The 17,674-nt window shown below is 46.6% G+C and overlaps 1 protein-coding gene across 3 annotated transcripts in view; it reads left to right on the top strand.

Moving 5' to 3' along the window:
- vstm4a (V-set and transmembrane domain containing 4a) overlaps positions 1–17,674 on the top strand; it is a 55,786-nt gene that overhangs the window by 21,439 nt on the left and 16,673 nt on the right. For 2 of the 3 annotated variants that reach the window (XM_038783107.1, XM_038783108.1), the window contains exons 3-7: positions 4,613–4,681; positions 9,121–9,189; positions 11,600–11,707; positions 11,834–11,867; positions 14,690–14,796. In XM_038783107.1, coding sequence (XP_038639035.1) covers positions 4,613–4,681; positions 9,121–9,189; positions 11,600–11,707; positions 11,834–11,867; positions 14,690–14,796 — 387 coding nt within the window. The remainder of the gene's footprint in view (positions 1–4,612; positions 4,682–9,120; positions 9,190–11,599; positions 11,708–11,833; positions 11,868–14,689; positions 14,797–17,674) is intronic. The other variant, XM_038783109.1, reaches the window with a different exon arrangement.

A 17,674-nucleotide genomic window follows, 5' to 3' on the forward strand; every position in this document is an offset into this window, starting at 1 on the left:
CTTGAACGAAGTGGCTCGTTGGCCCATTTCAGAGGGCAGTGAAGAGTCAACCACATTGCTATTGATCCAAGGTCACATGTAGGCCAGGTCAGGAAAGGATGGCAGATTTCCTTCCCTAAAGGATATTTAGGTGGGTTTTTATGGCAATTGATGATCTTTTCCTGATTACTGAGACTCGCTTACCGTTCCAGATTTTATTCATTGAATTTAAAATTCGACCAGTTGCCATGGACTTGGTTCCAGAGCATCAGTCAGCAGCTCTCTGGATGACAAGTCCAGTGACATTACCATTATGCAACCATCTCACGCGAATCAAGGAGCTAGAAGACCAAGAGGGTTTTCTGTTCATGTTCTCATTACTTTATGAATCTACCCTGAAATATGGGCAAATGACAATGCTTCCTGCCAGCAACAGGAATAGCTTGAAATCATAGAATCCCCCACAGCGCAAAAGGAGGCCATTTGGCCCATCAAGTCTGCACTGACCCGAAATGCAGAAGACAAAATGATCTTAATAAAAATTACAAAGTAACTCCAAAACATGCAACGGGTCAATAATTGTGGTCAGCCTCTCGACTGGAAGGTTTTTTTTTTCCAAAAAAAATGCATAATTCGTAAAATTTGTAAAGATACATATAACAACTTGAAAATTACAAAGTGCCCTAAAATTTGGCTTGTCTCCACACGGTATCTCCCACTCTTAGATGCCTCTATACAAAGAACAATACAGCACAGGAACAGGCCCTTCGGCCCTCCAAGCCTGTACCGGTCATGATACCACCCTTGGCCAAAACCCTCAGCACTTCCTTGCGCCGTATCCCTCTATACCCATCCTATCCATGTGTTTGTCGAGATGCCTTTTGAACGCCGTTAATGTATCTGCTTCCACAACCTCCCCTGGCAGCGCGTTCCAGGTACTCAGCACCCTCTGTGTAAAAAGCCTGCCTCGCACATCTCCTCTCAACTTTACCCCACGGACTTTAAACCTATGACCCCTAGCGACTGACCCCTCATTCTCTTCATAGCTACAGTCTACATTCCATGTCAGGCAAAACATTTCACGTTGAAAAATTGCAGAAAGTGCAATAAAATTCCTTCATGCAGCCTTTTTCTCTCTGAGGTTCCTCGTTCTCAAAGTATATTCAATGTCAGTCATATCGTGTAAGGGGTTCGACAAATATTCCAGCCCCTTATTGTACTCACGCTGAAAGGCCTTAGACAGCGACCTTCCCCCATTGCGCCTCTGGGGCAGCTGCCCCGTGCTTTAGTGTGTCCCTCAGCACCTGGACCTCGGAATGTGTCCGTCTGCAACACCTGGTCGAGGAGCACTCTTTGCAATGGAAGACCAACGGATTTCGGGGAAATCGAAAAGCATTCTTTGCCGAGTTGATGATCCTCCAGTCAGGGTTAAAACATAGAACATATGGTGAAGAAGGAGGCCATTCGGCCCATGAAGTCTGCACCAACCCACTTAAGCCCTCACTTCCACTCTCTCCCCGTAACCCAATAACCCCTCCTAACCTTTCTTTGGCCACTAAGGGGCAATTTAGCATGGCCAATCCACCGAACCTACACATCTTTGGACTGTGGGAGGAAACCGGAGCAGCCGGAGGAAACCCGCGTAGACACGGGGAGAACGTGCAGACAGTGACCCAACGGGGAATCGAACCTGGGACCTTGGCACTGTGAAGCCACAGTGCAAGCCAGTGTGCTACCGTACTGCCCTTGATATTTATCCTGGTGTGCATTCCTGGGAGTAGCCCGGAGAGCACAGAGTTCTGCCTCATGGAGCTCCTCAGGAGTGAACATCAGTAAATAACCACTGCGTCCCTCTCCAGATCTTCTTTGAAAAGGTGTATTACAGGAGGAGGTAAACAACAATTTCTTCCCCAAAACCGCCAACTCAAGAGCAATGTACAAAGTCGGGGGTGGGACTCTCAAGTGTGTAGGAAGAATCTGACTGGGAGGGCCTTTCTTACCACCACCCTACCTACCTCTTGATGTTTGATTGAAAGTTCTGGCGATGAGGCAGTCTGCTCAGGAAACCATGCGATCGGATCGACCACCTGCTTTTCTGTACGACCTCCAGGGATTTACTTGTGGACCACTGCCTGATGGAGTTCTGGTCGAAGCTGTTTTTCTGATTAACCTTGCCCGAAGTGAAAGACGGTCTAACTGCCTGGAGTATTTTGCGGCAACGTAGCCGGACCAGTCCTTCACAACACGAGGGACAGGTAGATCCTCAACGAACAGTGACATTCAATGTTTGAAGCAGCTGCCCACAAATGTGGCCATCAGGATGAGGGGGGTGATGTTAGGTGCATTTTTCCTCTCTTTGGCTAAAGGTATGTACGTAGAGTCCATGCGAACATGGTCCATGATAGAGTGGAAGATGGCTCGGGGGAATCAGCATTGCGCAGGAGTGAGAAATAGGCCAGGCCGGTGCACCATACAGCCTGACACCTGGTGACCAGGTTCCTGCCCTCAATAGGAAAGAATGTCGCTCCCAGTTGGGAAACTGCTAGGCTACAGGACCGATATGTTATGGGACTTAAAAAGATTGGGTATTAGGGTGGGCGAATGGGTTAAAAAATAAATTGAAGCCAGACTTGTCCTGCCTGGGTTTCATTGTCTCCAATTTTAACCAGTACTTCTGAACAGGAGGCCAAGGCCTGAGGTTAGGGGGATTGTTCTTGAATATCTGGATTGGCATTTGATATACTTGAAGCAGCAACTTAATTTTTATTTGTTTCCGGGATGTGCCCATCCCTAATTGCCCTGGAGAAGGCGTTGGTTAGCCACTTTCTTGAACCATGTGGTGTAGGTACGCCTGCTGTGCTGTTAGGGAGGGAGTTCCAGGATTTTGGCCGGAGCAGTAAAGGAAGGGTGACATATTTTGAAGTAAGGATGGTGAGTGGCTTGGAGAGGAACTTCTAGGTGCTGGAGTTCCCATTTGTCTGCTTCCCTTGTCCTTCTAGGCTGTAGAGGTCATGGGTTTGAAAGGTGGTGTTGACGAAGCCTTGGTGAGTTTCTGCAGTGCATCTTGCAGCTGGCAAACACCATTGCCACTGTGTGCCGGCGGGGAGGGCGTGAATGTTGAAGGTGGCTGATGGGGTGTCAATCAAGCAGGGCTACTTTGTCCTGGATGGTATCGAGCTTCTTGAGTGTTGTTGGAGCTGCGCTCATCCAGGCAAGTGGAGAGTATTCCATTACACTCCTGTCTTGTGCCTTCTAGATGTTGGACAGGCTTTGGTGAGTCAGCAGGTGAGTTCCTCACTGCAGGATTCCTAACCTTTGACCTGCTCTGGTAGCCACAGCAATTATATGGCCAATCCAGTTCCGTTCTGGTCAATAGTAACCCCCAAGGATGTTGATAGTGGGGGATTCAGTGATGGTAATGCATGTAAAGAGGAGATTGTTAGAGATGGTCATTGCCTGGCACTTGTGTGGCGTGAACCTTGCCACTTATCAGCCCAAGCCTGGATGTCCAGGTCTTGTTGCATATGGTCATGGACTATTTTAGTATCTGTTCAGTAGCAGATGTGCTGAACATTGTGCAATCATCAGTGGACATCCCTACTTCTGACCTTATGATGGAGGGAAGGTCATTGATTGAGCAGCTGAAGATGGTTGGGCCTAAGACACTACCCTGAGGAACTCCTGCAGTGATGACCTCGAATCTTCCTTTGTGCCAGGAATGGCTCCAATCAGGGGAGTTTTCCCCCAATTCTCATTGATTCCAATTTTGCTTGGGCTCCTTGATGCCACAATTGGTTAAATGCTGCCTTGATGTCAAGGGTAGTCACTCTCACCACAGCTCTGGAGTTCAGCTCTTTGTCCGTGTTTGAACCAAGGCTGTAATGAGGCTGCAAGCTGAATGAATAAGAGACTTAATAGAAGTATCCAAAATTGTGAAGGGTATGGCCAGAATAGGTAGGGAGAAACTGTTCTCGCTCGTGAAAGGATTGAGAATTATGTGAGAAAGAACCTTTAAAAGATTTGGAATGCACTTCCTGAGAGTATAATGGAGGCAGGTTCAATCTAAGCATTCAGGAGGGAAGTAGAGAGCTAGTAAAAAGCAAGAATGTGTGGGGTTATGGGGAGAAGACAGGAGAATGGCACAAGGTGAGTATGCGCATTTGGAGATGTGGTACAGACATGATGGGCCGAATGGCCTCCTTCTGCAAGGAAGTGGCTCTGACGGAGCCTGAAATGAACAGCTAGTGACCAGGCTCCACAAGGAAGGTTTAAGTCTCACCCACGGTGGCCAACTAGTCCTCCCTCGAGCACCCCATCCCGTAAGTCCCCCCTTAGATCACATCTTTCTTTTTCTCCTTTCACGGACGTGGGCAAATCATCCAGCGTTTACTTTGCATCCCTAATTGCCCTTTAGAAGGGGTGGTGAGCCACATTCTCGAACCTCTAAAGGTTAGCGCTGGAAGAGTACCGGCAGTTACAACTGAGTCAGCTGTTCACGATATAGACAGTAAGAAAGAGAACATGTTGCACATGAGATCTTCAGCAAAAACCAAAACCTACGCATTTGATGACAACGATGAAAGGAATTCAAAGATCACATGGTTATTTTCATTCGCTTTGAATTTGTTCACAGTGCGTGTACCACAGACAACGACTGTGCAGGTCTCGGAGAGCAGAAGTGAAACCTGGACACCCTTTGAAGGTAAAATGATTTTCCCGCCTCGGATTGAATTGCATGTTAACACGATAGGAACCTCTGAATGGTTCAGGGAAGGTTTATTAGACCAATGCCAGGAATGGGCGGGTTGTCTTGTGAGGAAATATTGGAGAGGTTAGGTTTGTATCCGCTAGCGTTGAGTCAGAGACAACTTGATCAAAGCCATTAATGTCCTGAAGGGATATTCACGGGGTGAATTTTTCGACGATGTTTGCTCTTGTCGGAGAAACTTGAACCGTGGGTCACTGTTTAAAAATAAGGCGCCGGTGATTTAAGATTGAGATGACGAGAAGTTTCTTCCCTCAGACATTAATTTTTGGAACTCAAAGGGCAGTGGAAGCGGAATCTTTGACTATTTTTAAAGTGGAGCACGATAGATTCTTGATTAACAAGGGGGTGAAAAGTTACGGGGGGGGGGGGGGCAGTAAGAATGTGGGGTTGAGGTTACAATCACATCAGCCATGAGTGTATTGAATTGGTACGATGGGCCGAGCGGCCTACTCCTAATTCGTACGTTCGCATGTTCTGATGGATGTGATTTACCTGAATGGGTTCCAATAATGAGAAAGTTTAGCTACAAGGTTAGGCTGGAGAAGCTGGGAACAGATTGAGAAGAGATGTGATGGCGGTTTACGAGATTACGTCAGGTGACAAAGCATATGAAGGAAACTTCTCCCATTGGTGGCACACCGACTAAGGGACATAGATTTAAGATATTGGAGTGGGGGGGGGGGGGGGGGGTTGTGAGAGGGTTGCGAGGATGTGAGGAATATTTTTTATGCAGTGACTGCTAATGGCCTGGAAGTTGTTGCTTCTAACAGTGGTGGAAGCAGAGTCGATCAATGATTTCAAAAGGAAATGGGATAGGCTCCTGTGGGAAATTAACTAGCAGAACTACAGGGATAGAATGGAGCAATGGAACTGACTATTCGCTTTGTAAAGAGCATGAACCTGATGAACTAAATTGCCTCCTTCTGCACTGTAACCATAGCATCACCGCCCCAATGATTCGAGGCGGCATAGTGGTTAACACTGCTGCCTCACAATGCCAGGGACCCGGATTCGATTCTGACCTTGGGCGACTGTCAGTGTGGAGTTTGCCCTTTTTTCCCGTGTCTGCGTGAGTTTCCTCCGGGTGCTCCGGTTTCCTCCCACAGTCCAAAGATGTACGGGTTAGGTGGATTGGCCATGCTATATTGCCCCTTGGTGTCCAAAGCATTAGGGCGGGTGACGGGGATTGGGTTAAGTAGGGTACTCTTCAGAGGGTCAGTGCAGACTTGATGGGCCAAATGGCCTTCTTCTGCACGGTAGGATTCTGTGATTCTTAGAAAGTCAAAGACCAATTAAACATCTCCAATTTAATACTTGGTTAAATGCCACAGTCACTTCACTGCACTACAACCAGGGGGGCACGGTAGCACAGTGGTTAGCACAGTTGCTTCACAGCTCCAGGGTCCCAGGTTTGATTCCCGGCTTGGGTCAATGTGTGGAGTTTGCACTTTCTCCCCGTGTCTGCGTGGGTTTCCTCCGTGTGCTCTGGTTTCCTCATAGTCAGAAGACGTGCAGGTTAGGTGGATTGGCCGGGCTAAATTGCTCTTAGTGTCCAGGAAGGTTGTGTGGGGCTACTGTGTTAGGGTGGAGGTGTGGCCTTGGGTAGGGAGCTCCTTCCAAGGGCCAGTGCAGTCTCGATGGGCCGAATGGCTTCCTTCTGCACTGTAAATTCGGTGATCTAAATAAACAAGGTAGGAACTGGCGAGGCCATTTAGCCCCTCAACCTTGTTCAATTTCAGTTAGATCATGGCTGATTTCTATCTTGACTCTAGCTACAAACCTTGGTTAACAAAAATCATTCAATCTCAGGACGTTGTGCACATCATTCAATCTCAGGAAATTCTTCACTTGCAACCGCTGTGCCAATGTAAAATTAGGATCTCACTTAGCACAGTGGGCTAAATATCTGTCTTGTAATGCAGAACAAGGCCAACAGCACGGGTTCAATTCCCGTACCGGCCTCTCCGAACAGGGGCCAGAATGTGGTGACTAGGGGCTTTTCACCGTAACTTCATTGAAGCCTACTTGTGACAATAAGCGATTATTATATTATTATTATAAAGTGCCACTTCCCTGTATTCATTTTAAAGTTCTTTGCATTACAACAATAATGCCACTTCAAAAGTGCTTTGAGATATCCTAAAGCCATGAAAGTTGCTATGTATATGAAAGAAAGATTCGTTCTTCAATTTAGCTTGGCCTTGTGATTTGCCACATCCACTAAGTGATTACTTTGCATACGTTGTACAGAAATGTTTGGTCCATCTTGTGTTCCAGTTGGTCAAATCATCAAGGAGAAGATTTCTTCTTATCCTTTTACTTAGAGAGGTAACATATCAAATTCCTCGATTCACTGTTACTCGATCATCCTATTGCCCGAATGGTTTCATCCCCTCACAACGCTGCATGCCTTTTTGGTTTCATTGGCTCGGGCTTTCTGTGATCTTTGTCGGAGGTTAGGCTGAACTCCCTCGATTGCCTTGTCACTGAGAATGGCCACACGTGATTTTGTTCTTCTCTACATGGGTGCCCCCAAACGACTGTCCACATCTGGAATTGATTCACCGATCCTCCATCCAGCCCTGTGAGCCCATTAAGGTGTTAGTTCTGCGATCAGTCTCACAGGAGGCGACGTTACATCATCCTCCACCTGATCTATTCATTCAACAAGCAAGCAAAGGAAAACGTCAGTGTAGACACGGTTTAATCAGTGGAGAATCCTCCACATGCACATTCAAAAAGATTGATTTTTCTTTATTTGGCCTGGTGAGTGGGTGGCGTGAGGGGCCGACACATGACCACCCCTCATCCAATCAGTTTACTATTGGATAATAAAAATCCATTTCAGTGCCAAGAGCCTCTTTTATCCACCTATGGCCTCATTGGTTCGCATTGAACTTCATGTCGCTTCCGATTAGATGGTGTATGCCGGTATTCCCCATTTCTTTTCTTTTAAATTTAGAGTTTTAAAAAAAATTTGGTATACCCAATTCATTTTTTTCCAATTAAGGGACAATTTAGCGTGGCCAACCCACCTAGCCTGCACATCTTTGGGTTGTGGGGTTGAAACCCACGCAAACACGGGGAGAACGTGCAAACTCCACACGGACAGTGACCCAGGGCCGGGATCGAACCTGCGACCTAAGCGCCGTGAGGCAGCCGTGCTAACTCACTGCGCTACCGTATTCCCCCATTTCTAAGTCCCATCTCCTTTCTGTCATATTGACCAAATCTCGAGTTTGAACTCCCTCCCCATCCTCCAGACGACCAAGTCCCCCGCTGTTCGCTCTTGGATCTTAATCAATGCGAGGTTACGTTTATCTGATGTGCAGCAGAGGGTTGATCTTGAGTTTGCTTAATTCTTAATGCTTTGCGGAGGGCGAAGTGGCTCCAACCTGTTTCCGTCAATTCCGTGCCCAGATTCCAGGGCTAGTTCAAAATTCAATCTGTCCGAATCGGGCCTAGCCCGCAAAGTTGGTTAAGCCCTCCGGTCAAAGATGCGCAATTCTGCCAATTTTGTGTTGCTTTAGGTAGGTTGTTCAAGTTGCGCTCATTTCCTTAAGCACAAAGACACTGGAGTAGTTGGCATCAATCTCAGAGAAATCTCCAGTATAACCCAGCCAGTGAAATCTGGCATACATATTGGCCACATTTTCCTAATTTCACCCAAATCAGGAACATTGATCCCAATTTACCCTTATGGACAGGATACATCATCAGGTAGCCAAACCTCCAGTATTGTCTTAAAAGTCTCACCGACTCAAGTATTGATTTCCTCGACACTACCACTGGAGAAGAAAAGCAATGGAGACGGGAAAATGGGTCGTTTGAGGGGTACAGGGTGGTTGGAAGTACAGGGTGGTTGGAGGTGGGAGGTCACGTGAGGAAACATTCAGGAATCCGTCCAGCCAGAACTGGCAATCTGCAAACAGAACATCGTAAGAGAATCTGGTGAGAATATTGTCTGACAAACTGCACTGGAACCTTCCATCACTGACCTTTCAACATTTACTGAGTGGCACTGTGCGAGCTTAACTGCGTTTAACAGCAAATTTCAGGAGACAGCTCTTTCATCGGGCAACATTGCCGGACTGATGGACCTCTGTGTTTCCTGTGACCTTGCAAAAAAAAAATCCGACTCAATAAACGATCAATAAACCTTTGCGGTCAAATGTTACGACCTCCAGTCTGTTTCCTGATGCGGCTGGTGTTTGGAGACAATTAGCAAAGGGAAACATGATAACAGAGAAATATCACGTCACCAGCTAAATAACGGTGATGCACAAAATCTTAACTCCCGCAGCTACGTAGTAAGGACGGACAAAACGTTCCGCAAAGCAGTACAAGTAAACAACGTGATTTTTAACTTGCAGATCCACTTCTGGAAACTTCCACTGTGTTGATTTCCAAGACTCCCAAGGAAGAACGGAGAATATTTGGAGGTAAAGTTGCTCGTCATTCCAGATTAATTCCCTGAGCACGGGAGAAAGGAAAACTATTCTGCAGGAGGGTGTTTTCTTATATTTGGCACATGTGAAGAAGTACCACAACCATATGAGCCAAACCCTTCAGAAGCGAAGGCAAGAAAATTAGAAAGGGAGGTGGTGAAGACAGATGTTTGAGGGCATGACCGGATTTTTTTTTCAAACTTTTATTTTGTACAACAATATAGGTTGATAGGCCTTGTGGCACAGTGGGTAGTGTCCCTACCTCTCAGTTAGATGCTCTGGGTTCAAGGTTCACTTCAGGACCTGATGGTTACAGAAGGTGTGTTCATAAAATAGCCAAACAGATTGGTTATCAGCCTCATAATGTTTCCAATATGCCTCCTGGCAGGCAGCATGAGTGGGAGAGTTTCCTGGTCCGCCATTTTTCAGAAGGCAGTGGCAAACTGCATTACTGTTCTGAGCATCAGTGGAAGTCCGTGATTGCCAATGCCCTCCTAGGGTGTGGCATCTGAAGGTAGATGCAAACCATCCCCCAGGAATACTATGGGTGAAAAAATTAGATGGGAAAGCAGTTGTAGTAAGGCACTCCTGGGAGTTGACTGGTTGTCAGCCTTGAGTCTTATAATGGGGAGAGCAGGAGGGCGGACAGATACAGAGGAAGAGTTCCCGAATGTGAGGCTAAAGCCAAAGGGGGAATGTAGGGAGGTGCTGATGCAACGCAGGACACAGATGGAAGGGGGAAAGTGGTGAAGGAGCAGGAGCAACGATGAGGAGTCGATGGAAAGAGTAGTGAGCCAAGATGAAACTTCCAAATTGGTATTTTGAAGGACAGAGAGCTAATGGAGGTTGGCAAGGGCAGAAATAAAAGGGAGCAAGACGCTACAGGACAAGACGCAAGCAGCTCAGTTTTGATAAGTTGGAGATATTATGAAGGGTGGAGAATTCAGTCCAGCATATATTATAAGAATCTAATAATAGGCGCTCATAGTCACAAGTAGACTTCAATGAAGCTACTGTGAAAAGCCCCTAGTCGCCACATTCCGGCACCTGTTCGAGGAGGCCGGTACGGGAATTGAACCCGCGCTGCGGGCCTTGTTCTGCATTACCAGCCAGCTGTTTAGCCCACTGTAACTCATCCAGTCCACATTTTGTGAGGATGATTGACAGAGGAAGGTTGTATGTAGAGTGGGTTGGACACACGTGGCTGAAGGAGATGGCGAACGAGCAAAAATATTTAAACCTTTTAAGAGCAAATCGTTTTCCTCTTTCACTATTTTGCTATTTAACTCAGTTTGAATCTGGGTCCAGGTCCATGCTCTTCTGCAAACTAAGACCACCAAACTAAGTTCACCCTTAAGGCAAGTTATCTCAGTCGTTAGTCAGCCGTTACATTATTGTTAAAAATAGAAAATGTTGGAAGAGCTCAGCAGATCTTCAGAGCTCACAGACGCAGCCAGTCCCGCTGAGATTCCCCCCCAGGATTTTCAGCTTTTATTTCAGATTTCCAGCATTCGCAATATTTTGCCTTTGTTACATGTGTTGGTCTATTTATTCTACAGTCATTGAAATGAGCTGTGGGTCTGGTTGTAATGCTCTTTCCTGTTAGTCAGAAAGTGCTGGATTCAGGTCCCACTCCAGGGAACTGAGTTCCTAACTTGGGCTGATGCTTTAGTGCAACTCCTGAGGGAATGCCGCACCGTCAAAAGTTTCGCCTTTTGGATGAGGCGTTAAACAAAGGCCACATTTGCCCTCAAAGTTTCCGCAGCATTATTTTCAACAAGAGGCGCTCTCCCTTACGCCCCGCCTAATATTTACCTCTCAATCAGCAATGCTTTAAAAAAGTAGACTTGAGGATAGGATTTTGCGGCACCTCCCCAGCAGAGGCAGCTCGCCATTGGCTGCTGGCAGGATCTTCCTGCCCTGGCGTCCGCGGCATTTTGCGTGGCTCGCCCGTCCCGCTGTTGGGGAACCCATCGTGGAGGGTCACCCTCAGCAGAGGCGGAAGCTCCCGCTGGTGGGAGGGCCTGGAAATCCCAACCTGGTCATTCATTTCATTGCTGTTTTTGTGGGAGCTTGCTGTGCACTTGTTACACCAACACGGCGACAACGCTTCAAAGATCCTGAGACTGCGGCAGGCGCTACCAAAACGCAAGTCATTTTTGTTCAACAGAATGTGCTAATTTCAAGAGAGAGTTTATTGGGCCCAAAATAGTTTCGATCTTTCTCATTCAATAATCATAGAAAAAGGAATGGTGCGCAATCGCAAAGAGACCGAGGAAGATTATTCCCTTCTCTGGTAACTGAATACATTTCTGATACAAAGAAGATTCGTCTGCTCTCAGAGTAATTGATTGTTGCTGTTTACATTGTGTTTATCCTGCTAATGTTTGTGACTTGTTTTCAGATCTGTATCTTTATGCGACATTGGTGTGCTCTCTGGGGATTATATCGGTGATGCTTTTTGCCGCCATTATCATTTGTCAGACGTTGAAAAACAGGAAGCAAACGAGAGGTGATTGCGATAATCGAAAAGATTAAGTTGCCACTTTTGCATGTCTCCCTTATCAGGAAAATCGTCCAATTTATTTGCTTTTGTTTTGTGTGTGCAGAACTTCATTGCTTTTGCATTTCTTCACAGGGAGAAAATATTTGACAAAAGGCCCCAATTGCAGGTACAGTCTGTGCATAACTTTGTGGAGAATTGCATTGTGGAAAATGTTATATTTCTTTGGGGCGGCACGCATCACTAACTCCAAGCCCTGGCCGGCCAGGTCTATTACCAAAAAGCAATCGGCAAATCTCCATGATTACAACACTAATTTGGTGTTTAGATGCTGATTAAGGATCGTTGTTCTTCCCTCAACAGCACCTCTCACCCGGAATATTGGAAAAACAGCTCCTACAAACCGGCCCTTCCATTATATCAGTGCAACACCTTCAATCCCCAGACTATAACTTTAATTTAGAGCAGGAGCCCGGGAAGATTAGGGACTGTGGGCTCTTGTGCATTAACAGTTGTGTTAACGGCCACCTCACTTCTCGTCACCCTGGGCCCTTGAGAAGGTTAACCTCAATCCTCTGCCTGGATTTGAACCAGATCCCAGATGTGAAACAGCCTCTGCTTTCAAAGGCTGTATTTGCAACAGAGCCATGAAACTTCATAATAATAATAATTATTAATAATCTTTATTGTCACAAGTAGGCTGACATTAACACTGCAATGAAGTTACTGTGAAAAGCCCCTAGTCGCAACATTCCGGTGCCTGTTCGGGCACGCTGAGGGAGAATTCAAAATGTCCAATTCACCTAGCAGCACGTCTTCGGGACTTGTGGGAGGAAACCGGAGCACCCGGGGAAACCCACACAGACACAGCGAGAACGTGCAGACACCGCACAGACAGTGACCCAAGCCGGGAATCAAACCTGGGAACCTGGCGCTGTGAAGCCATCGTGCGAACCATTATGCTACCGTGCTGCCCACGGTAACAGTCATTCCGAGAAGGCAAGATAATTAGATTATTCCACTGCAGATATCTAAAGCTAGAATAACGTTTATTTATTTATTAATTCACGGGATGTGGGCGTCGCTGGCAAGCGTGAACATTTATGGCCTTATCCCTATTTGCCCTTGAATTGAGTTACTTGGTCGGCCATTTCTGCAGGTCTGGAACCGCATGTAGGCCAGGTCAGGTAAGGATGGCAGATTTCCTTCCCAAAAGGACACTTGTGAACCAGATGAGTTTTTACGACAATCGTTAATTGATTCCTTAGACTTTGGGCCGAATTAAACCAAAAAGTCTCCCCAGTGCCATTTTGGATGGGTTTTGGGGTGTTTCCCACCAGCTTTTTGGGTCAGAATCAGTAAGTCATTTTTTGGGTCCTGGGGCGGGGGGCGGGGGGGGGGGGGGGGGGGGGGGGTGGGGGGGTTTCATCCCAGTTTAGCCCACACTTTTTTCAACAGTGGAGAGCTGAACCTGCCGGCGGGAGAATGGCAAAAGCGCTCATTCAGAGTGCCGGTGCCGTTATGATGGGCTGAATGGCCTCTTTCTGCACTGTGACAATTCTGTAGGTGCTGAAATAATTGGAACTTTGAAGATTGCGAGAGAGAGATTTTATTGGGTGCGGCTTTCAAAGGATTCGGAGCAAAGGCAGAAAAATAGTGTTTGGATCTCCCATGATCTATTCTAACCCACTGGCGGAGAGGGAAACTAATGGTCTGCCCCAGCTCATCTGGTACAAATGTTGCTGGGCTTCAATTGGATTTCCAATTCAAGGACTTTAGATTTTGGCTTAAATTGCGTTGGTTTGGAAGAAATTTAGGTGACGTCCCGACAGACGTGTGGCTCTTTCTATTGCCGTTACTTATATGTTTGGGGTGATGTGTTGCTTACTGTCAAGGATAAGCCTTAAAGCAGCGGTAGGCATTCTGCGGGCCCCCGAACAGGCGCTGGAATGTGGTGACTAGGGGCTTTTCACAGTAACTTCATTGAAGCCTGTTTGTGACAATAAGTGATGATTATTATTATTATTGATTGGATGTAGAAGGAACGCACGGCTCTCACAGTCAATGTTGTGAGCGATCAGCACACACCTCACGAGCCCTCGCTTTACGTGCGAATCACTTCAGTCATGCCTGTAGAAGAAAAGCTACGCGGATGGAAATCAGCGGAATGTGGCAACTCTCCATGTGGGCAACGGTCAACAAAATGTCTCCCAGGTCGCACTAGATGGTCTGCATGACCTGGGAGACATTTCCATCCTACAGGCATGGCTGAAGTGATTTGCACGTAAAGCGAGGGCTCGTCAGGTGTGTGCTGATCGCTCACAACATTGACTGTGAGAGCCGTGCGCTCCCTCTGTGTCCAATCAATAATAATAATAGCTTATTGTCACAAGTAGGCTTCAATGAAGTTACTGTGAAAAGCCCCTAGTCGCCACATTCCGGCCCCTGTTCGGGGCGGCTGGTACGGGAATCGAACCGTGCTGCTGGCCTTGTTCTGCATTACAAGCCAGCTGTTCAGCCCACTGTGCTAAACCAGCCCCTCCAATCAAAGCGTGCATATTTATTTTCTTTTTGCCATTTGAAGTTGATGGTTCTATTAGTGTATGAATGATGGAGCATTTTCTGTTACTCGTTATGAAATATTCAGTTTGTATTAAATGTATGGTTATTCATGCGGTCATAGTTCACGAACATGCCTGATTTTGCCCTTGCGGCCCACTGAGATGAAGGAGGCCCATTCATGAGCTGAGTTTGCCCATCACTGCATTGAAGAATATATGCTCTCACCGATACAATTGGAGATGTCTCCTTTGAGTCCATCCCTCGTACATTAATACACTGTGGAAATCAAAGGGAACAGGTAAAAGGTATGCAAGGCTAAATGTGTCAACTCCTGATTGACATGGGGTCTAACCACTGGCTGATTATCTTTCCGTTTGTTGATCGGACAATGAGAACTAGCCCTGTAGATAACACTCTTGTGTTTTACAGTTCAGGAGAAATGGTGATGAGCACAGGGAGCACGTCCCTCCTACAACCCAAATCAAAAAAGAAAAAGAAGACCGTGGAAGATCCACCTCCACCAATTCCAGTTAAAAGTAGGTTCCAGTTGATCACACACAGGCTTAAATGTAAAACACCAATGGTGTAGATTAACCGGCTTGTCAACTCTTTTTGTGGGGTTAGTTTTGAGCAATTTATCTGCTGAATTTCTCCTTGGCAACATCAACTTGCATTTATATAGTGCCCTTAGTGAAGGAAAACGTCCCAAGTTGCTCTACATAATGACTGATTTATTGTCACATGTACTGAAGTACAGTGAAAAGTATGTTTCTGCAGCCAAAGGAACATACACAGTAGACAAAAATAATAATGAAATGAAAATCGCTTATTGTCACGAGTAGGCTTCAGTGAAGTTACTGTGAAAAGCCCCTAGTCGCCACATTCCGGCGCCTGTCCGGGGAGGCTGGTACGGGAATTGAACCGTGCTGCTGGTCTGCCTTGGTCTGCTTTAAAAGCCAGTGATTTAGCCCAGTGTGCTAAACCAACCGACAAAGTACATCAACAAATGAGTGATTGAGTACAGTGCGGAACAAGGGGCCAAACAAAGCAAAGACGACACGAGCAAGAGCAGCATAGGGCATCGTGAATAGTGTTCTTACAGGGGACAGATCAGTCTGAGGGAGAGTCGTTGAGGAGTCTAGTAGCTGTGAGGAAGAAGCTGTTCCTATGTCTGGATTTGCAGGTCTTCAGACTTCTGTACCTTCTGCCTGATGCAAAGGTCTGGAGGAGGGCAACGCCTGGGTGTGGGAGGGGGTCTCTGACAATGCTGTCTTTGCTGCTTTGATTCTTTCATAGGATGTGGGCGTCGCTGGCTAGGCCAATATTTGTTGCCCATCCCTAGTTGCCCCTCAGAAGCGGGTGGTGAGCTGCCTTCTTGAATCTCTGCAGTCCCTGAGGTGTAGGTACACCTACAGTGCTGTTAGGGAGGGAGTTCCAGGATATTGACTCGATGACAGTGAAGGAACGGTGATATATTTCCACGTCAGGATGGTATGTGGTTTGGAGGGGAACCTCCAGGTGGTGGTGTTCCATGTGTCTGCTGCTCCTGCCCTCTAGGTAGCAGAGGCCATGCGTTTGGAAGGTGCTGTCTAAGTAGCCTCGGTGAGTTGCTACAGTGCATCTTGAATATTACATTGGCCTTGAAATGGTTTGGGACACCCAGGAGCTGAGAAAGGCACAATATTAAAGGAAGTTCTTTTTTACAACTGACAATAAAGACCTCGATAGCTTCCCATCCTTTGGCTTGAATTGAGTGAGCTGACCTCGGTCACAAGAGTAGAAGGGATGTCCTCTCTCCTAGTCACAGTTTAGTAACCTCCTTATGTATGGACATCAGGTGATATCAGGACTTGACTCAATTGAGACTCCTATGATTGAATATGGCTCTCATATAAACATGGGCCATGATTGAGGTCATAAAACATTGTTGATAAATCAGCCTTAACATTCGAAAACAGATAATGGTCAACCATATAGAGATGGCACTGAGCGACATTCAACCTTTTTCTAGAAGTTCAACAGATTCTTTTTGGAATAACAATATTTTTTCTGATAGTATTATATAGTTTATAAGGCAATGCCTGATAAGGGTGTCTAGCCAATCAAACTGGGAAAGATGACATTTGAAGATGATTTATATTTTTGTTATTTTCGTTATTTTGTTAGTTAATTACTTGTTTCTTGTGCTGAATATTTGACTCTTTGCCAATACGAGCATCTCACAATTCTTCCAAGGTGGTGGGGTAGCCTGACTACAGGTGTGGAGGTTTTTAATTGAACAAACGATGGCAAAAACTGCAGAAATTTCCTTGAGCCGGTCGAGGTCTGTGGAATTATCTGTGGGACCTTATCGACCTAATGCTGCGACATAGTTCAGAAGCTGGCTTGCTATTGTTATTAAAAGCGATGGGCAACCTCCATTCTGAACTACAAATACGCCTTAACAAAACCCTTGTTGTCTTCGGTGGAGCTATCACCATTGGGACTTTGTGACACGATGGGCACTGTGATCCTTCACACAGAATCGGCCATCTTTTCTTTCTGGGTTAGATCTTCGCTCTGCTTTGCGACGGCGTGGGGACAGAGAATCCAGCCCAAAGTCACATGGGTCAGTCGTCCTCGTCTTTCCTGCGCTGTACGGGGTTGTTCAAGTCCAATCTAGTATTGCAGTTCAGCCGAGCTTTGAAGGGTGTCTTATTCCTGTTTCACCCCTTCAACTCTCAAGAGGCCGCCGATTCATTTGAACGGGTGGAGGTGGCATGACTGCACCAAGACCATATGGACTGCAGCAACTTGGGGCAGCACGGTAGCATTGTGGATAGCACAATGGCTTCACATCTCCAGGGTCCCAGGTTCGATTCCGGCTTGGGTCACTGTCTGTGCGGAGTCTGCACATCCTCCCCGTGTCTGCGTGGGTTTCCTCCGGGTGCTCCGGTTTCCTCCCACAGTCCAAAGATGTGCAAGTTAGGTGGATTGGACATGATAAATTGCCCTTAGTGTCCAAAATTGCCCTTAGTGTTGGGTGGGGTTACTGGGTTATGGGGATAGGGTGGAGGTGTTAACCTTGGGTAGGGTGCTCTTTCCAGGAGCCGGTGCAGACTCGATGGGCCGAATGGCCTCCTTCTGCACTGTAAATGCAGCTCGTCGCCACCTTCTCAAGGGCAATTAGGAATGGGCAATAAATGCTTGCCTAGCCAGCGACACCCACATCCCGTAAGGAAGCAGAAACTCAATTATTATTATGGGGATCAGGCAGCTCTGTGTAACTGCTGTTTTAGTTATTATCTGAGGTCAGTTAAATGTTCCAACAGACCGCACTATCTCTTCCCTCCCCCAACCTTGTGTCCTCCATTGTTTTGTCAAGAACTGTACAAGTTGAGATGAAGCGTTCTGTGCCCAGCCTGCCAATTATAG

The sequence above is a fragment of the Scyliorhinus canicula genome, chromosome 22, assembly GCF_902713615.1.
Source record: "Scyliorhinus canicula chromosome 22, sScyCan1.1, whole genome shotgun sequence".
Lineage (NCBI taxonomy): Eukaryota > Metazoa > Chordata > Chondrichthyes > Carcharhiniformes > Scyliorhinidae > Scyliorhinus > Scyliorhinus canicula.